This window comes from Salvia splendens, chromosome 14 (genome assembly GCF_004379255.2).
Source record: "Salvia splendens isolate huo1 chromosome 14, SspV2, whole genome shotgun sequence".
NCBI classification, from domain to species: domain Eukaryota; kingdom Viridiplantae; phylum Streptophyta; class Magnoliopsida; order Lamiales; family Lamiaceae; genus Salvia; species Salvia splendens.
In genome coordinates, this window is record NC_056045.1 from 8,997,811 (window position 1) to 9,019,205 (window position 21,395).

Below are 21,395 nucleotides of genomic sequence, written 5' to 3' on the forward strand. Positions count from 1 at the left end.
TCCATACAATGTTTCACCTTTGATGTAGGCAATACCTTGGTAAGCATATCAGAAACATTCTCTTCTGTTGCAACTTTCACAATCCTCACAGATCTCTTATCCACCTCATCTCTTATGAAGTGTAGCTTGACATCTACATGCTTACTCCTCTCATGGAAAGTTTGATGTTTTGACAGGCAAATTGCACTGTTTGAATCACACAATACAGTCACTGTATTTTGGTTGATCCCAAAGTGAGAACATATTCCCTTCAACCATAGGCTCTCCTTCACAGCTTCTGCTAAGGCTATGTACTCAGCTTCGGTTGTGGAGAGTGCCACTACTGATTGAAGGCTTGACTTCCAGCTCACTGTAGAACCATACAAACAAAATACATATCCAAACTGTGACTTCCTTGTGTCAAGATTGGTGGCAAAATCAGAGTCACAAAATCCCATCAGGCGCTGCTCCACCTCCATTTGATCTCCACCAAACACAATCCCATAGTTTTGAGTACCATTCAAATATCTCATTATCCACTTTAAAGCATGCCAATGTTCCAAGCCCGGGTCTGCCATGTACCTACTTGCAACACTCACAGCATGACTAATATCAGGTCTTGTACACACAATGGTGTACATGATGCTTCCCACCATGTTTGCATAAGAAATCTTGTCCATTTCTCTCCTTTGATCATCATCTTGAGGACTCTGGCTTACACTGAGTTTGAACTGTTGGCTCAATGGAACAGATACTGGTTTACTTGAGCTCATTTGAAACTTCCCAAGGACACTCTTCATGTAATCTCTCTGTGTCAGCCATATTATGCTCTTTTCTGTATCTCTTATAATCTCCATACCAAGGATCTTCTTTGCATCTCCTAGATCCTTCATGTCAAACTCATTTCTCAGATCAGCCTTCACACTCTCCACCTGTTCCATGTGCTCAGCAGAGATTAGCATGTCATCTACATATAACAGTAGATAGACCACAACAATTCCATTCTTCCTTTTGATGAAAACACAGTGATCATAGAGCGATTTCTCAAACCCTATCTTCTGAATGAACTCATTGAATCTCAAATACCACTGTCTTGAACTCTGCTTCAGACCGTAGAGGCTTCTCTTGAGTAAACACACATTCCCATCATCTCCTGGCTTCACAAAACCAGGTGGTTGTTCCATATAAATCTTTTCTTCCAACTCTCCATGAAGAAAAGCTGTTTTCACATCCAATTGCTGCAACTCCCAACCTCTGTGTGCAACAATAGCAAGTTGAAGCATAATTGAACTGTGCTTGACAACGGGGGAGAATATCTCATTGTAATTCACTCCCTTCTTCTGATTATAACCCTTTGCAACCAGTCTGGCCTTAAACCTGATCTTATCATTGTTGAAAGCCTCACTTTTCTTCTTGAAAATCCATTTGCAACCCACTGTTTTCTGATCATTAGGCCTCAACACCAGAATCCATGTTTGATTCTTATACAAACTATCTATTTCTTCTTGCATAGCTAGCAACCACCTGTCCTTTTCTGGACTTCTTAGAGCTTCTTTGTAGGTTGATGGCTCATGGAACTCCATTTCTTCAGCCACTGCCAGTGCATAATGCATCATATCAAAATCATTGAATCTGTATGGGAGTTTGATAATCCTTCTGGATTTGTCTCTTGCTATCACTCTCTGGGATGAGTTTGTGTTGTTGGGATCATTAGTAGGTTCTTGATCAGTTCTCCCTTCTGAGCCACTCTGACTCTCATGCATAGCTTCTCTTTGAGCCTCCACCTGAAAGTGAACTTTCTAGCCTTCCTTATTTGCAAAGGGCATTTCTGATTCCTTGAAAACCACATCCCTGCTTATAATTACTTTCTTATTTTCTTCTTCACAACACCACAACCTGTATCCCTTAACCCCTTTTGATAGCCAAGCATTACACATCTTAGAGCACTTGGCTCTAACTTTCCTTGCCTTATGTGAGCATAGGCTCTACATCCAAAATGCCTAAGTTTAGAGTAGTCTCCATCAGACCCATACCATCTTTTATCAGGTGTATCATGATTAATGGTAGAAGAAGGACATTTGTTGATGAGAACAGCAGCTGGGGAGGCAGCCTCAGCCCAAAAGGGCTTGGACATTCCACAGGAAATCAACATACATCTTACTCTTTCTAGGACTGTTCTATTGGCTCTCTCAGCAACCCTATTTTGCTGAGGGTTGTGAGGAACTGTCCTATGCCTTTTGATCCCTTTAAGTTTACAGAAATCATCAAATTCAGAGGATAAAAACTCCAACCCTTTGTCTGTTCTTAGACATTTTAAAGACTTTCCAGATTCAAGTTCTACCTCTGCACACCATTTTGTAAATCTCCTAAACGTTTCTGACTTTTCTTTCATCACAACTATCCACAATTTCCTCGAGAAATCATCAACAAAGGATAGAAAATACCTGCCTCCTCCAATGCTGTTGACAGGTGAAGGACCCCATATGTCACTATGCACATATTGGAGGGGCTCTGTTGATGTGTGTTTCGCTACTCCATATGGCACTTTTCTGTTCTTTCCCAAGATGCATTCTTCACAGGATCTAACATTCTTGTTCATCTCATCATCAGAGACTTCAATAACACCTCTCTTGGCAAGCTGCTTGATGCCAGCTTCACCCACATGGCCCAGCCTAGCATGCCAATTGATGGACTGCTAAGTGGAGTTAACTGATCCATTGATGGCCTCTGCTTGGAGATAGTATAGGACATTTTTTCTAATCGCCTTCATCATCACTTCCCCATCCTTGGTCACCACCATTTCACCATCAAACAAAGTTAGTTTGTAACCTCTCTTTTCAAGTAGACCTAGTGAAACAAGGTTTCTTTTGATGGATGGAATGTATCTTACTTCAGTAAGCATCCTCAAGCATCCATCATCCATTTGAGGCATATATTCCATATGCCCTTCACCTCACATACATGATCATCCCCCAACAAGACTGATCCATTCGACTCCTTTAAATCAGAAAACCATTCAAGACAAGAAGACATATGGAAGCTGCAACCTGAGTCCATGATCCACAGCTTTGATATAGGGCCATTTCTTACAACGTTCAGTGCCCTTGCTACCTCAATTTCCTCTATTACAGCCGCTGCAACCTCCTCTTTATCCTCTTCTGTTTGTTTTCTCTTCCAGGCAAAACAATTTCTCTTGATATGGCCTGGCTTCTTGCACCAGAAACAACTTCTTGTCTCTTTCTGAACTGAGTCGTTTTGAGGCTTAGATTTCCACTTATCATAACCAGGTTTCTTGAAATTTTGGTGTTTCTTTCCAGCAGCTTTTATGTTGAAACTTTCTGCCGCTTGATCAACAACTTTAACCGAGGACTTTTGGGAAATCTTCAGCTTTAAAGCTGAATACACTTCCTCCAATGTCACCTTCGAATCCCTACCCAAAAGTATAGAATCTTTGAATTGCTCAAAACTTTGGGGTAATGCATTCAAGAGCATCAAAGCCTTGTCCTCATCCTTGATGGCGTCGTCCACGCTTTAAAGATCATCGATGCACTTCCTGAATTCCTCCAACTGGTCTGCCAGGATTCTGGAATCAGAAATCTTGAAGTTGAATAATCTTTGTTTGAGGTGGAGCCGATTGGAAATAGACTTCTCCATGTAGATCTTTTCCAATTTCCCCCAAACTTCTGCGGCAGTTTCCTCCTTTTGAACTTTCCTTAAGACTCTATCGCTCAAACATAATAGACTAGAGCTATAGGCCTTGTATTCCATTTCTTGCAGCTTCACTGGATCTTTCTCCTGAGCTTCCTTCTGATCAGTCTTGGATTTCACATAATCCAGACTCCTAGCTGCATCAACACAGCTCTCATCTTCAACCTCCAAAGACCGAAGTCATTGTCACCGCTGAATCTCTCAACATCAAACTTCGCCGTTGACATCTTCAATTGTGTCGTCTTCTTCTTCTTCTTCTTCCCACAGACGACGCCAATTTGTAATTCACCTCAGTTAATCTTGAACTCGATCAAGATCAAAACGGGAACGAAACAAGAAGAACGAATACACAACCGATTGAAATTTGAATAATATCGAAAACAATGAAAGCTCTTATGAGAAGACCAATGGAATTCTTATTCATTCAAGTGTGTGGAAGAAATGCAAGCTGTTAGATGAAAAACCTTTCTCTCTCAACTAACTTGATTACAGATCTGGGAAAAACTTACTTTTCAACTAATTTCCCTCTCTCCCCTTAATCATTCTAAATTATGGTGGGAAATTCAAAATATCAGAAATTTAAAATTTTCATTTCAGTCCCTCAAGTATGTTAGTTGTGCAAATATGCCCCAAATCCCAACAGGTTGGAGGTCTGCCTAACCCCCCTCCCACAAGGGCGTTTTGATTTTAAAAAAAAAGTTTGGCGTGTTAATTTAAAATATGATTTCATTGATTTTGTATTTTTAGCTTGAAGTTTGCTTGAAATTTTTACTAATTAAATATTTTTGTTATACTAATAAGGAGCATACGAAATAAAGTAATTTTATAGTAAATAACCAATATTCCAGTTCAATGTTTAATTGTGTTCCTTTTTTCATTACTATCATTTTTACATATTTTATGATGTTTTTAGAATTCTCATGACCCATTTAATTTGTTTTGTAATAAAAAAATATTATTATAATATATCATTCAATATTTCAATAGGGTTATGATCAATTGAGATTTTTTAGTCTAATTGAGAATTGAGATGCATTATCAACCACTCATTTTTATTAAATGAGTGGTTGTTAATTTGTGAAATATGTAGATGAATTTGAGAAGGCGATTTATTTGACGTCCAACAATCACGATTGATTTGTGAAATATATGGATGCAGTTTTTAATTCGATTGTGTTGCTGGAATTTGTGAGTTGTGTAGATAAGGTATTTGTGATATTGCCTAAAATATTATCGTTGACATAAATTATATAAGTTGTTGACATGAAAATGTTTGTTGTTGAGTACGAAAACAATGTCAACTATATATATAATCCATGTCAACTACATATAAAATTTATATCAACTACACACATGTAATGTCAACTATATGTACAATCTATGTCAATTACATATATAATTCATGTCAACTAAATATATACAATGTCAATTATATGTAAAATGTTGTTATTGACATAATTTATACGTAAAATGTTGATGTTGACATTAATTATATGTAAAACGTTATTGACATTAATTATATAGGTCGTTGACATGAAAGTGTTTATTCTTGACATAATAACGTTTGTTGTTGACATGAATTATATAGGTCGTTAACATAAATTTTATGAAAAATGTTGTTGACATAAATTATATGTAAAACATTGTTGTTGACATGAATTATATGTAAAACTTTGTTGTTGACATAAATAATATAGGTCTATGACATGAAAATATTTGTTGTTGACATTAATTATTTGTAAAATGTTGCTAGTGACATAATAGTTGGCATAAATAACGTTTGTTGTTAACATCGTAGTTGACATAAATAACATTTGTTGTTGACATCGTAGTTGACATAATGTCTCCGTAGTTGATATCGCACGGAAATGACAATTATGCCCCCTAGTTGACACAATGTCTCAGTAGTTGACAACGCGCGAAAATTGTTAATGAGTGGCTGAAAATGCATCTTAGTTCTCAATTAAGCCCAAAAATCTCAACCTAACAAGACCTTATTTTAATATGTGTAAAATAAAATTTAGGACCTCCTATAATAAAATTTAGGAGCTCGATAATTATATTTTTTATATCTTAATGTGATAATGTTGACATTTTTAATACACTATGTTGATGAGTTAGCAAGTTAGCAATTTAAGAAAAGTTATAACGCACCCCTATATATGGTTATATATAAAATTGATGGGTAAAATTATATTTTCCTAAAATTAACTAGATAGACTAGATATGTAACTTAGGCAAATGGGTAGTTACATTGTTGCTTGAAACCTAGGCTTTTAGGTGGACTTTGTCCGGGCCCGATACAGAACCCGAGTCATGCAGATTTGTAATATAGCTATCAAATACACAGTTAAACCCGGATAAGTCCTATTATCTAGCCGTAACATAGCTACCAAAACGCCCCTAAGTGATTAGTAATTATAGCGCATTAAATTTATTTGTAGTACTACGAATTAATATTTGGTCAAGTTGCTACAAAATTGTGTGGTTTAGTCATCTTTAAAAATCAGCTAAGTTTTTTTTTAAAAAAATTCAACTGATTTTTATAGAATCAACTAAATTTGACCAAACTTATATATGTAAAGTACGCTAGAGATAAGCCTCTAGCCCTGAGGAGCGCACCGCCACTTGGCTCATCCTAGGCCAAGTGAAGTGCATGATGGTCGATGGGTTGGAGGGATGGGTCTCTATAGCAATTCTCGGTATAACGGTTTGTGTTGAAGAGACGAAGGAAGATGTTGGCATCGTGTTGGGAGTGCGGTACAAGAGCTCACCGCAACGGCTGGGTGACTTAAAATGTGACTTAGAGCATCTGCAACGGTGGACGGACGACGTCCGTCCGTCCGTGCCGCTGGCAAGGACGAGCTCCACCGCCGCTGGCACGGCGCTGCTCGATGCATCGAGCACGTCCGTGCCAGTGAGCAGCTGACGTGGCGGCACGCGATTGGGCAACGACATAGCCGTTGCCTTTGAATTATTATTGTTTTTAATTAAAAATCGATTTTTTAAAAAACTGATTAAAAATAATAAAAAAATTCCACTTCCCAAAAAAAATATATCCGTTTTTTACCATTACCATCATTTTAAAAAAAATTTATTTTTTTCCCCAAAAATATACATTTTCATCTATAAATACTCCACTTTCACACCCAAAAATTCACCTCACACTACACAATTGTCATCTACACTCTCTAATTTCCATTCTCATTTTCATTCTCATTCTCATCTTCATTCTCTCATATCCATTCTCAATCTTTCTTCCACTCCTACAACATAACAATGTCCGGCTAAGGCGATGACCCCCCGGCCGGAGCGAGGTCGACATCATCACTGCCGCGTTGAGAACCTACCAATCCATGAACTACAAGTCGTTCTAGTACCTCAAAGTTTGGCCGGAGACGCGGACGCACCCGAAGTATATGGGAGGCGTAACATCCTCCTCTAGCGGCTCCTCCAAACGGTCAAGGTCAGTATCCCTATCAGACGCTGGCTCCGAAGAAGTGGCTAGCTAACTCACCGGAGCTAACTTGGGTAGCACCGACGCCGGCCCGAGCGGTTCCCAACGCCGACCGCAAGGAAGGAAGAAGGCGGCGGCCAACCGCCGTCGAGCCGTGGCTGCAACCGCCGATGCTCCAGTTCCCGCTCCCGTTCCATATGCGCCACCTCCACCCCCCACCAACTCGTTGTGGCAGCTTTTGGTCCAACTCAATATGGCCGATAGGTCCATTATGACCCCCTCGCAACTTCGATCGCACGAGACCATGATATTGGGCCTCCAAAGACAATTGGAGGTAGTGTCGCCGGATGAGTAGTCATCCACGGGGGTAGTTTTAGCTTTTAATTATGTAATTTTTAATTTTTTGGAGTTTAATTATGTAATTTTTATTTTTAGGTATTTTTAGTATTTTAATTATGTAATTTTTAATTTTTAGGATTTTAATTATGTCTTTTTTTATTTTATTTGTAATTTATAATATTTATTGAGGTTTTTTAATGAATTTTAATTTTATGGAAATATTTTTGTTTAATTGAATTTTAAATTGAATTGTGCTCGTCCTTGCGGAAGAGCACAGCTGTGGGTGTTGTGCTCTTGCCAGAGAGCAGGCAGAAAAAGTGGGGTCGGATCCACAACCGTGCTCGCTGGCAAGAGCACGGTTGTGGCTGCTCTTAGAATGTGACTTAAAATGTGACCTCATCGTGTTGTCAAGTGTACTTAATATTCATCGTGTTATTCACTCAAAATGTGACTTCTATGTTCTACATGTAAACTTTCACTATCTCAATTCACAAATTAATAGTATTATCATTTCCAGATTTGAGTAGAACCTGTTATAGTAAAATTAAAGGTGTTGTTTGGAGTTCTTATTTGAGAAGGTTATAAAAGGAACATTCGAATCAGAAGATCCTGTCGATTACAAAATAATAATCCACCACATCTCAAATCAGAACGTGTAAGACAAACTTTATTTACAAAATTAACTCTAGGTAAAATTAAATCACCATCCGAAAGATGAGGTAAATATGGCTAAATTTATCTTTCTATATAATACTATGCCTTTTCTTCATATTCTCTCATTCTTCATCTCAATTTTAATTATAGTAATAAATTTAGATCTTTGCGCTAACCAAAATATACAGAACATATACCTACACAATATGAAACTATTTGTATGCATAATTAGTTTGAATTAAAAATGAGGTAAGTAGTGAAAGATATAATCACTCTAGAAATTAGTTAATCGTATTACTGTTTTCCTATGCATTGCGATTGAGTCGAAATAAAATTACAAGATACATTCAGTGGAGATTAAAAAAAAAGATTAGAGCATCCACAATGGCGGCGAGCGGACCGGCTAGCCGATTCCCGGCGTTGGCCGGTCCGCTCGCCGAACCATTGCAGCCGGCGAGCGGCAAATCGGCGAGCGCACGCCGATTTTTGGGCTTTGGCCGATGCGCTCGCCGATCGGCTGGCCGCCATTGCAGGCTCCCGATCGGCGAGCGATCGGCCAGCCGATTTTTTATTTTTATTTTTATTTAATTTTCGAAACACTATATATACGCGATTTGCACGTCATTTTCATTCGCACCACTTGTTTTAACGAGTTTTCTCTCTATCTTAATTTCTGTATAAGAGCAACAACGCGAAATGGAGGGGTTTTTTTAAAAATTAATGTAATTTTTTTTAATTAATGTACTTTTTTTAAATTTAAATGTTATTATTGAATTTTCCCGTATCTGTGTCGTAAATTTAATTCTGTATTTTGTGTGATTGGTAATTATTTATTTTTTATAATTTTGTTTATTGTGGCTAGCCTATTGCTTGTCCAGTTGCTTGTCCTTATGATGTGGCAGGAGGAGTTTTTAAGTGCTGATGATGTGGTAGGAGGAGTTGTTGCTAGCCTATAACTTGTCCAGAACCATTGGAGATGCTCTTAATGATTATTTGTCAATTATTACATGATTTATCATTACTTTGTAATTTTCTAATGATTGAAAATTGAAATTTGAAAATTTCAGTTTTCGGTAAACTGAAAGACAGTGATATTATTGCAGCATCTGAAATGTTGGAAAAATTAATATGACAAGTAACCCAATAAAGAAAGAAAATAGAGATCGGAATCAAATTTGAACTATTTCTTTTATTAAGGAAAAGAGAAAAAGCAAGTTAGATCTTCACTGGAATCTAGCTATACAAGTATAGGAAAATGTTAATTCACATAAAATTTCCCAAAGTTTTTCACCCGGTTAAAAAGTTTCCCCTCTGCCCTCTTTCAGAATAAATAAAAATCTAAAAATTTAAAATTTGAGTGAAGCAAGACAAAATTGTGAAACAGAGTAAGATAAGGTGAAAATGGAAAAGTAAAAGGGTAAAACCCAAATTGGCAGCGAGGAATGTAAGACCCGGAAATGGAATCCCCATGCCGTACGGGTATATTTGTTATAAAAAGCAATATATAATCTCAATAAGAAAAAATTTAAATATTTTTTATTTGGTAAGTAGTACTATATACTTGTTTTAAGAGTGAACTACCTAAATTATACCTGATCTTTTACTTTCACATATAAATGATATATGATCTTTATTTTATATTGTTTTTGGTACCCTGTGACAAAAATAACCCTAAGTACCAAACATGTGATTTTTTTTGTTATAAATGATATTTTTGGAAATTTCTATTATACCAAACATGTGATTTCTTTTTTTCGTCACTAGTTCTTCTTCTTTCTTTTTTCTTCATTTTCTTCTTTCTTTTTAGTATTTTAGCTTCCTTTCTTCTTTCTTTATTCTCCTTAGTTTATGTTTCCTCTTTTTTCTTTCCTCTTCTTTTTCTTCTTTCTTTTTAGTATTTTATACATACATCTAATTGTATTCACAATATAAATCAAGAACAAAACACCTAATTAAATTAACTATTTAAACTAATTTAATCAATGAATATATTTAATTAAATTATTTTATACTCATTTTAGGGTTGAAACACCTAACTAAAAATATTTAATTATTTATATCATTATGAATATAATTTACAATTTTAAATTTTTATTAAGACTATATTGATTAGTTATTAATTTAATATAAAATAATAATAATAATAATACCAATAATAGTTATTATTATATAATATTATATTATTCATAATTTAAATAATTATACTATAATTATTTATTAATTAATATTAGGTGTTAGTATTGTAATAATAATAATATTAATATAATAATAATTAAATATAATTATGACTATAATTTTAATGAAGAATATTTGAATGATATTAATAAATAAATAAATTACTAATAATTTATAACATCACAATAATAATATTACTTGATTTAATAATAATAATATAAAGAGTGAAGATATTATAATATCATTTTTTGTACTAATTTTGTGTATGTTTAAAATAACCTCAATGACACAAATGGGAAAATATATTTGTTTAGAGGGCATTTTGGAGTGAAAATTGCATCAGGTACCAAAAATGTGATTTATAGGTACTGAAAATGATATAAAATAAAAATCAGGTACCATATATGTGCGAAAGTAAAAGATCAGGTACTATTTATGCAGTTCACTCTTGTTTTAAAGATACGAGAGATGAAAATAGATTTTAATTAATATAATAGATTAGACAGAAAATGTATGCAAGTGAAAAGGGTAGAAGTGTAGTACTAATTAATTGTGGAATTAAGAGGCAGATACTATTATATTCTTACGTTGTCTACGATTTTAAATTATAGTATACGACTATACGTGCTTGGCCATTTGAAGAGAGAATTGGTGTAAGTAAAAAAGACTACATCCACGATTACGATTTGTACCCACAGAAAAAATATGATTATGAATGCTAATCAGCCAGTTCAACAGGTGATTCACATGTGAATCAAATTACAGTGCTTTATTGCATTATATTAATGAATCAAATTACAATCCTTTATTGCATTATCTTAATATACTTTTTAAAGTAAAAAATAGACTCATTTTGATATATGGTAAGATAAAAGACCAAGCTCTAAGAGAGAGGAGAAAGGAAAAAGGTTCGAATCTGTTCAGTAATCAGCCATTCAAGATTAATTTAAAATGCTTCTACAAGGCTATCATGGCGTTCACCTTCGAAATAGCTTCGTGTGGATACCTCGCACGCCTCAATCGGAGACTAACGCATTGCAGAGAAAAAACGCGCGGGCCGGGCGAAAATTGTCCGACGCGTATGTCGCGATACAGAAAAAATGCCCGGGCGGGCGATTTATGAGCAAAAAAACGCCCGACCGGGCAAAATTGACTGGGACTGTTTTTTCATCTCAAACTATTTAAATAGCTAGGGCATGACTTCCTATGCATCTTTTGGCGGCTGGAGGCGATTTTTAGAGAGAGAAAGAGGCTTGAAGTTCATTTTTGGGAGGAAGAAGAAGAAGCTTGAGGCTAATTCTTCCCTAATCTTGCCCATATGGTAGCATTTACTTGTTTTCTTGTATGTTGCCCACTATGAATGGCTAGATTTTAGGGATTACTCCTAGTTAGTTAGGGAAGCTTGTAAATATGAATCAATGATTGTGTGTTGATTGATTCCTGTATTTTGGTTCTTGTCTATGTGTTTATTTCAATCCGTATTGGGTTTTGCTAGCAAACTTAATCCGGTAATGGCCTTAACTTCAATGTCTCCTTAACTTGGAGGAGGTAGCTAACATAGATAAGGAACTCTAGGCTAAAACTGATCAGGGGATAGTCCGGGGTGGATCTTGCGTGTTGAACATTCTTAGAAGCCAATCCCGAGCTTACTATGCGACTGTAGGAGAAAGAGGTTGGTGAGTAGAGCCTAGGAGACGTGATTAGCTTATCCTAGGTGTAAAATTCCACGATCAGTGATCAGCTGCGTGAGAGCGTAAAATCAACACGATCCCGATAAATAATGGAAATTAATTAGACATTAGGATTCATGTGAACAAGTGACCCGAAACAAGCTAGGAGTATTCTTCCCTCTTTATCGTGATTTCCTTGCATTTCACTTTCTCGTTCCATCCTTCACTCGCCTCTTGATCAAAAAAATCCAAAATTAAACTATTTTACTGCTTTTTAGTTAGATTTACTAGTTTTAACAATTAATCTCCTCCCTGTGGGTTCGACACCCTTTAGAGCATCCACAACCGTGCTCTTGCCAGCGAGCACGGTTGTGGGCCCGACGCCAGTATTCCTGCCTGCTCTCTGGCAAGAGCACAACACCCACAATTGTGCTCTTCCGCAAGGACGAGCACGATTCAATTTAAAATTCAATTAAACAAAATCATTTCCATAATATTAAAATTCATTAAAAACCACAATAAATATTACAAATTACAAATAAAATAAAAAGACATAATTAAAATCCTAAAAATTAAAAATTACATAATTAAACACCTAAAAATTAAAAATTACATAATTAAAAGCTAAAAATACCCCCGTGGACGACTACTCATCCGGCGGAACTACCCCTAATTGTCTTTGGAGGACCAATATCATGGGCTCGTGCGATCGAAGTTGCGAGGGGGTCATAGTGGACCTATCGACCATATTGAGTTGGGCCAAAAGCTGCCACAACGAGTTGGTGGGGGGTGGAGGTGGCTCATATGGAACGGGAGCGGGAACTGGAGCATCGGCGGTTGCAGCCGCGGCTCGACTGCGGTTGGCCGCCGCCTTCTTCCTTCCTTGCGGTCGGCGTTGGGAACCGCTCGGGCCGGTGTCGGTGCTACCCAAGTTAGCTCCGGTGAGTTAGCTAGCCACTTCTTCGGAGCCAGCGTCTGATAGGGATACTGACCTTGACCGTTTGGAGGAGCCGCTAGAGGAGGATGTTACGCCTCCCATATACTTCGGGTGCGTCCGCGTCTCCTGCCAAACGTTGAGGTACTTGAACGGCTTGTAGTTCATGGATTGGTAGGTGCTCATCGCTGCAGTGATGAAGTCGACCTCATTCCGGCCGCTCCCCGCATTCCGCTCTTCCTGGAGGAAATAGCCATTGAACTTGCCAATTTCATCGTTGGCTCGGAAGATGGCGTTGCGCACCATACTCTCGTTGCGCTCGACTGTTCCCGGCGGCCGGTTTTCATTGTACCGGCGAGCGATGCGCCACCAAAAGTGATCGCCGGATTGGTTCGTGCCAACCACCGGATCTTCGGAGATTTCTAAGTACGCCTTGAACAATTTATACATCTCCGTCGGAGTGTACGGTGTGCGGACACCGCGAGTAGGAGGAGTCGGAGTTTGGGAGGGGGCGGTCGGCCTAGGCTCCGGTGTCCACCCGTATCGCCCTTCGGGGGCACCTTGGTCGTCAATTGGGTATGGCCGGTAGCCACCCGGAACGCCCGAACTTTGGGTTTGAGGAGGGGCCGAGTATTCCGTTTCCGGACTAGGAAACGGTGGTGAACCGAACCATTCGGGTTCCAACCGGAGCCCGGGGGGTTATCGCCGTGGCCGGACATTGTTATGGTGTAGGAGTGGAAGAAAGATTGAGAATGGATATGGGAGAATGAAGATGAGAATTGTGTAGTTTGGTGTGAATTTTTTGGTATGAAAGTGAGGGTATTTATAGATGAAATATGTATTTTTGGGGGGAAAAAATAAAAAAATTAAAAAGTGGTAAAAAACGGTAATAAACGGATATATTTTTTTTGGGAAGTGAATTTTTTTTTACTTTTTATTGGTTTTTTTAATTAAAAACTGATTTTTAATAAATAAAAAAAAATTCAAAGGCAACGACTATGCCGTTGCCCAATCGCGTGCCGCCACGTCGCCTGCTCGCTGGCACGGACGTGCTCTTCGGAGCGAGCAGCGTCGTGCCAGCGGCACGAGCGCAGCGGCGGTGGAGCTTGTCCGTGCACCATAAATTGTTCCAGAGGTTGTATTTTTAGGGAATTATTACTTGTTTTGTGTACTTAAATTGCACCATAAAAATCACAACAATAGGTTTCAATCATATTTGTGTTGAGGTAATAGGGTTAAAAATTTGTCTGTTTAGACACTTCAAATCATAATCCTAGATATTCGGATTTCAATCTAACCAAATAGGCTAATCGGGCTATTATTAATAAAATTAACATGTGATTAATTTAATACATAATGGTGAAAACTAATCATATTTATAGAACGTAAAACGGCTAATTGTATCATTTTAAGATATATATTTCAACTCAAACCAATTAAATATGATAAATGACTTTGAATAAATCTTATTCAATAATTAAACTAATTTAAGATTTGAAATTAAAATAAAATATAAACCCATTTAGTGAAACTTCAAAGAATGTTAAAAAATCAAAATATTTCTTCAAGTGAATTTCAATTTTGTAATTTATTTATTTATTTATTATTATATTATATTAATAAAATCTAAAAATATGTGTTTATTAAATACGAAAGGAAAGAATATGTTTTTATACGTCTTATAAAAATAGAGATTATTTCCATTTTAGTTTGTCCCGTAAAAATAGCTTACTTCTATTTTTTGTAGCTTCTTTTCTCTATAAGAGCATCTCCAAGGAGGGAGGTATATATGAGAAAAAATTCCATGGACTAGGTATATCAAAATGTCAATTTTACTTGGTATGCCCATTCAATTATTTTTTGACATGTGGAATTGTATAAAAATCATTTTCCAACTAGATGGCCACGCAAAGTATGGTAAATATGGTAAATGCAATAATAACACGAGTTATTTGGAAAGAATCTCATACTTCTAGTTAATTATATTATAAACAAATTTGGGCATAATATACACTAGTACATATTACCTAAAAATATGAGATTTTCACGTTGATACTAAAATAAATTACTATCATATTACGTTTTCAATTTATATGATAAGATTGCTTTCCCTTTGTATTGATAGCTATATTGCACATAAATAAATAATTACTACGTATATAGTATATTCTTGTTTTATTTTACTATACACATTAGTTATATTATAATTATTAATTATGTTAAAATACAAAGGTACCCGTTAATACTAATAAGATGATTTGATAATTAGAAAATGACAATTAAATTTAATAAAAAATAAAACTACTAAAAATGGAAATTATTTGAAAGCAAAATACTGTAAATGATAAAAAAGAAATATAAAAATTAAAATTCTCTTGAAACAAAATACGGTATATAAAATTAGAAAATGACAATTAAATTAAAAAGAGATCACCATTCAAAAAGTTTAATCTTATTAAAAAAAGTACTGCAAATATATAAATGTATTGTGTATATATGGTCGAAAATTGTTATAAATAGGATGCAAGAAAATTTCCATAAATATCACATTGTGTGTATCCATCTAGCTGGAAGGGAATTTTTTATATAACATGTCAAAAAATGAAAGGCCAAGTAAGATTGACACTTGGTATACCTAGTCAATCGAATTTTTTCTCGGTATATAGAAAAGTTATATCTATTTACCTTCCCAAAAAAGAAACATACCGTTCCAAAAAGTAACAAATTTCAAAGGGAAAAGGGATATAAGGTAAATTATTTTTTAAAATAAAAAAATAGTACAACATGCATTTCAAAACATAAAAGTATAATAATTTTTCAATTACATTCCCCTTAAAGAATGATTTTTAATGAAAAGAAGGCAAATATGGTAGTTATAATATTTTACTTCTCCATTGATGGAGAGGTAAAAATATCTCTTTAAAATGGGGAAAAATATATAATACCTTCTCAAATACATTTTCCCTTGAAGAATGATTTTTCATGAAAAAATATATTTTTTTTTTTCGATTTACCTTATCAAAAAGGGAAGTATACTCTTCCAAAAAGTAATAAACTACAAAGGGAATATGTATATAGAAAAGTAAATTATTTTCTAAAATAAAAAAAATAGCACAAGATGCATTCCAAAACATTAATGTATAATACATACCTTCTTCATTGGAGAATGATTTTTCATAATAAGAAGGTAAATATGGTAGTTATAAGATTTTTCCTCTTCATTGATGGAGAGGTAAAGATACATCTTTAAAATGAGAATGGTATAATACTTTCTCAAATACCATTCTCATTGGAGAATAGTTTTTCATGAAAAGAAGATACATATGGTAGTTATAAGACGTTACCTCACCATTTACCTCTCCCCTTAGAGATGCTCTAAACAATTGATCATCTGAGTCTAATGATTCTAGTTTAGTCTTAGTTTAAATATAAGAATAAGTTTTAATATACTTCATTTCCTATATCTATAGATAATGATATAAGAGATGAGTACTTCCTCCGTTCTATAGTAGTGGAGTCATTTTGTTATTTTGTAAAAGTCAATATATTTCTTCGCACTTACTTTATTCTCTCTTCATCTCTCTACCTTTTTCACTTCTTACTTTATTTTTCATTTACTTAACTCACTTAACACATTTTTTGTTAAATTGTATTAACACCTCCTTCTCATGTTATTTGAAACGTTTTTAAGGTACAAGATCTTGCAAAAGTTATGTTCATTATTAATAAAGATAAAATAAAGCAGGTGAAGAAAGAAGATAGAGTAAAGTACGAGATACTAAAGTAAGTGAAATTTAGAGTATTTTGACATAAAGAAAAATTACTTAAATAACTTAAGACGACAGAGAGAAATGGAATACGACTTATATAAACTAGAACATAGTAAGTATATCCTCCGTCCCAAGGAAGATGACTCCTTCCTTTGGTGGTATGAGATTTTATGTAGCTTTATTTTGTGTGTTAAATGGAGAGAATAAAGTAAGAGAGAAAATAAAGTAGAGATAAAAGTATTTCCATATTTAGTAATGAGTCATTTTAGTTGGGACAAACCAAAAAGGAAAATGAATCATCTTTAATGAGACGAAGAGAGTAATTAAATTCTATAGAAGAGACAATAGCTTGCATGAACATATTAGTGTTCAAGTAATAGAGCTATACAATACCTACATATTGCTGGAAAGAGTGGTTTGATCGTGTAATTATGTAATGTTGCTTGAAATAATGTCATTTTCAGCCATGTAATTATAAGTTTAATTAAAATTCTTAGTTGAATCAGCTAGTCAAGTCGATGTTGGGATTTGCAGCAGAAGACTTGCAAATAAAACAAAAATATAAAGAAACAAATTTATTAAGTGATTATTGAACAAATTCATTCATGATTTACAGATTGCATGCAATGAATTAAAAGTCTGTAGTTCGCACAAGTATAATAGTCCTATTTTTCAATTTTGATCTACTCAAGTAAAATTAATCTCTATCTTATTACTATTTCCCCTAATTTTGCATTTCAATAACAAGAGATAGAAAAGAGATGAAGGTGGTGTAGAAAGAAAGGACAAAACGGTAATTGCAGGAGCTTGCAGGAAAACTGGCAAGCAAATCTCTGCACGACCAACCTGTTCCTTGATTTTTGCTTCTTCTACGTTGCAGTCCAACATATAACTGCACTCTCCACTGCTCCCTCTCTCTCCAATCCATTCCTGCCACCTCCTCGATATGGCTCACTTGCGCCTCCCCCTCCTCCTCGCCTTCTTCTCCATCCTCGCCGCCTCCGTCCTCGCCCAGCCGCCGCTCAACCCGGCGGAGCAAGACGCGCTCTACCTCATCCTCGACTCCGTCAGCCCCGGCACCCCCTGGCGCCGCCTCTTCCCCGACGACCTCTGCTCCTCCGCCCCCCACGGCGTCGCCTGCGACTTCTTCGACTTCTCCTCCGCCACCTCGCACGTTACCGAGCTCAGCTTCGGCTACGTCTCCGACTACACCCCCAACCCCCCCTGCAACCCTAACTCCACCCTCCGCCCCTCCCTCCTCGCGCCGCTCCCCTACCTCCGCAAGCTCATGTTCTACAAATGCTTCTCGCACACGGAAACGGAAATTGAAACTCAATTCCCCGATTTCTCCGCCCTCGGCCGCAATTCCGCGTTAGAGGAGCTGATCTTCATCGAGAATCCCGCCCTAATCGGCTCCCTCGGCGGAAAAATCGGAAACCTAAGACGACTGCGGCGGCTCGTTCTCACCGGAAGCGGCGTCTCCGGCGGAATCTCCGACTGGATCGGAGAATTCACCTATCTCGAGCAGCTCACGCTCTCGAGGAACGGTTTCTCCGGCGAGATCCCAATGAATGCTTTTCGGAACATGAAGAAGCTGAAGATTCTAGATCTGAGCGAGAATGCCTTCCATGGAGCGATGCCGGAATCAGTCGGATCCGCGGCTGCGTTGGTGAAGCTCGATTTGAGCCACAACGGATTCTCTGGAAAAATTCCAAAGAATCTCACGTGCTTGAAGAAGGTGGAGTTTCTCGATCTGAGCTACAACAGATTTGGTAGCTTTGGGTTTCCTTTGGCTTTGGCAGAGATGCCGAGTTTGAAGGAAGTGTATCTGAGCGGCAATTTTCTGGGAGGGGAGATTCCTGACATTTGGGAAAATATGAGGGGCATAATTGGAATTGGGCTCTCCAGCATGGGGTTTGTTGGTAAAATCCCCAAATCAATGGGAGTACAACTCAAGAATGCATGCTACATAGGGCTTGACAACAACATGCTTCAAGGGGTTGTACCTGTGGAGCTTGGTGAATTGCAGTTTGTGAGTGAGTTGAATTTGGAAAACAATAATCTCAGTGGGAAGCTGCCATTTTCTGCAGATTTCATGTCAAAATTAGGGGGGAAGTTGAAGCTGGAGGGCAATTTCGACCTTTGCATTGATGAGGCTTTGAAATCGCTTCATCTTGGCCATCTCAACATTTGCAGGAAACCTTATGTTTCCAAAAATGCCCTTTTCCATGAGAGTGCATGTCCTATTTCCACTTTGCCATTTTTGGCTTTGCTTTTGGGGATTTTAGCTCAAATTGGGGTTTTCATGTGAAACATAGTAGTACTCCCACTTGCTACATTATTACAAGTACGTCCAATTAGTTTGTTAGAAAACCACAATGAGACAAAAGGCTTTATGTAATTATAGCTTTCTGTGATATCAAGATTACTAGATTTTATCTTGAAATTATATGTTTATATTTTGCCTCAACATAGAAATATAAAAGCAGTTGAGAAATGAGAGTGTTAATCAAGAACCTCAGCCAAAATAAAAATGGCAATTACATTCTAAAAATGATGTTAGTTGGTGTCTCAAATTCTATGGCACCCCTTGTACACATAGCCGAAACATTCCCAATCATCACAAAATAAAGCTTTTAAGAGGAAAAAAGAAAAAAATTATTTCTAAGGATCCAATCTTATACCATCGATAAGTTGAAATATCATCCAATAGTGTATTAGAGCTAACTATGAATAAAAAACAAAACAACAAAAAGACAAAGATTATTGTTGAGGAATGTGGTCAGTTATCCAATTCGGGATTGTTGATAGATGATTCACCATCGGGGCCGGGATCGGCGTTGGCCCTCGACTGAGGACGTGCGGATCCGTTGGAGTCCCTTGACTTTTTTCTTCGCGATTTCTTGGCAGGATCCGGGACCCCGGGGTTGGCCGAGTCAGATGGGTCGCGGTTCGACTTAACACTGCCTCCTTCCACTGAGTCCTTTGAGTGATTTCTCCTCTGCTTTACCTTATTGGGATCTCTTTGCTTCTTCGGAGACGACTCACCATCTCCCGACTGATTGCGCCTTGACGATCTTGGTACGTCAGGGAGATCAGCGCTTCTATTACTTCTCTTGGTGTTTGCATCTGTTAGGAGATAGTAACATATTCTTATATTAACATAATAGCATGTAACATAACAACAAAATGTTTTAAGACAAGTCATAAACAGCTCAAAAGATTAGTCTATCAGAGTTCATTTAGCTTAATGAAAAGCCACATATATGCACAATTGATGTGAAAAAAGTTTCATTGCACTGAAGCTCGTAATAATCAATCGATCTTAATGACAATCACTCTGAGTTGACTCACATACGATCGTGTTGATCATGGTTGACTCGTTAATCGTACCACAACTCTGTAGGCCACCATTACGATTCGTCGGGCTTCTCAATGAAAACATCAATATTACTTAATCAAACATGAGAACTCATTCTAAGATACTATTCTATCAAGAGATAGAGTTCTTTTAATATATAAACCCTATAAGTCTATATCACTACTATGTTTTGACATAGTTTGTAACATGGCCAAGAACATTTTATTACCAACAACATCAAATGGTTTGATTTGTAATAATGGAAAATAATACCTTCAGAGACCCATTTAATTTCAGGCTCCCTTTTCTCTCCACCAGTTGGGGGCCCTAAAGGAGCAGAATGCAAACCTGGAGATCCACTAAACTGATTCATCTGTAATAACATAAATTATATGTTATAATAACGTCATTTTTTGTAATAATTATAACTAATAAATAAGTAATAATGTAACTATACCCAGCTTGGGGTATCAACAGCAGGTCCATCCCATCCAATATGCGCCACATGCTTTACATCTGTGGGTAAACCAATTTGTATCTCGTCTTCTTTTTCATCATCTGAATCAACCCAAAATAAATTTAATCAATAAATTGAAAATTATGACATTAATTAACAAACGATTGATTAAAAAAATGCAGACCAAAAATTTGGGAAATGTACTTGAAGCCCTTGAAAATGCCCTTCACCTTAGGTTTTGAAGCCATTGTTATCTTTGTAACCTAATTATGTATTTACAACTTTATATATAAGTATATATATTTGGTGGTTGATTCAAGAAAAATATATATTGGATATACTTTTCAAAGTTAAAACAACATAGCCAAACCAACCCCTTCTTGGTGAGGAAACTCAGCTTTTAACCCATGTAAATACTGGAGAAAATTCACTCAGAAATCAATCTTCAAACAAAAATTAATTAATAATTGTAATGAAGATCAAAAAGAAAGAAGCTAGAGGAAGATCAGAGAAAGCACTCGAATTTCCTCTAGGGTGGTTTGACTCTCTTTTTTTATTTTTTTTCCTAATTTCCTTTTTGTATGAAGTTGATAAAAAAGGATATTTGTCTGTAGAAAAAAAGAGAACACAAAAGCAAAAGAAAGGGATTCCACGATTGGAAAGACGAATGTGTTAATGCAAAATAAGCCTTTCATTTTTCAATGGCGATGAATGGTTGAGACAGAGAAAATTTAGGTAAGAATTAAATATCAGCATCTAAAAATAGGATACGTTTATGGTTCAAGGAGAATAGTATGTCACGACGCTTGGACAATGTCAATTGAGAATTACATTTTATAAAGTACCATATATATTCTAGATATTTTAGATTAAATAGTTATATATAACGTA

General features: G+C 36.4%; 2 protein-coding genes across 3 annotated transcripts; one reads left to right on the forward strand and one right to left on the reverse strand.

The window, feature by feature from the left end:
• Positions 1-17,596: 17,596 nt before the first annotated feature.
• LOC121764568 (piriformospora indica-insensitive protein 2-like) lies at positions 17,597-19,164 on the forward strand. The gene has a single exon (XM_042160578.1). It carries the CDS (start codon positions 17,633-17,635, stop codon positions 18,995-18,997), a length of 1,365 nt encoding a protein of 454 aa, XP_042016512.1. The 5' UTR covers positions 17,597-17,632; the 3' UTR covers positions 18,998-19,164.
• Positions 19,165-19,189: 25 nt separating this feature from the next.
• On the reverse strand, positions 19,190-21,120 carry LOC121764570 (CRIB domain-containing protein RIC6-like). Of its 2 annotated transcripts, none has more exons than XM_042160580.1 (5): positions 20,879-21,120; positions 20,689-20,767; positions 20,505-20,605; positions 20,321-20,420; positions 19,190-19,815 (listed from the first exon to the last, which is right to left on the reverse strand). In XM_042160580.1, the coding sequence occupies exons 2-5, from the start codon at positions 20,750-20,752 to the stop codon at positions 19,469-19,471; spliced, it is 612 nt and encodes a 203-aa protein (XP_042016514.1). In that variant the 5' UTR covers positions 20,753-20,767; positions 20,879-21,120; the 3' UTR covers positions 19,190-19,468. The 2 variants fall into 2 exon arrangements, with proteins under 2 accessions (XP_042016514.1, XP_042016513.1); XM_042160579.1 differs by having other exon boundaries at positions 20,846-21,120.
• Positions 21,121-21,395: the final 275 nt, after the last annotated feature.

Bases quoted from the DNA above. Each gene is read 5' to 3' on its own strand.
- LOC121764570 (XM_042160580.1), bottom strand. From the start codon at position 20,752: ATGGCTTCAAAACCTAAGGTGAAGGGCATTTTCAAGGGCTTCAAGTAC. The intron at 20,606-20,688 runs GTCTGCATTTTT...GGGTTGATTCAG, and splicing joins GTACATTTCCCAAATTTTTG to ATGATGAAAAAGAAGACGAG. The intron at 19,816-20,320 runs GTATTATTTTCC...ATCTCCTAACAG, and splicing joins AATTAAATGGGTCTCTGAAG to ATGCAAACACCAAGAGAAGT.
- LOC121764568 (XM_042160578.1), top strand. From the start codon at position 17,633: ATGGCTCACTTGCGCCTCCCCCTCCTCCTCGCCTTCTTCTCCATCCTC.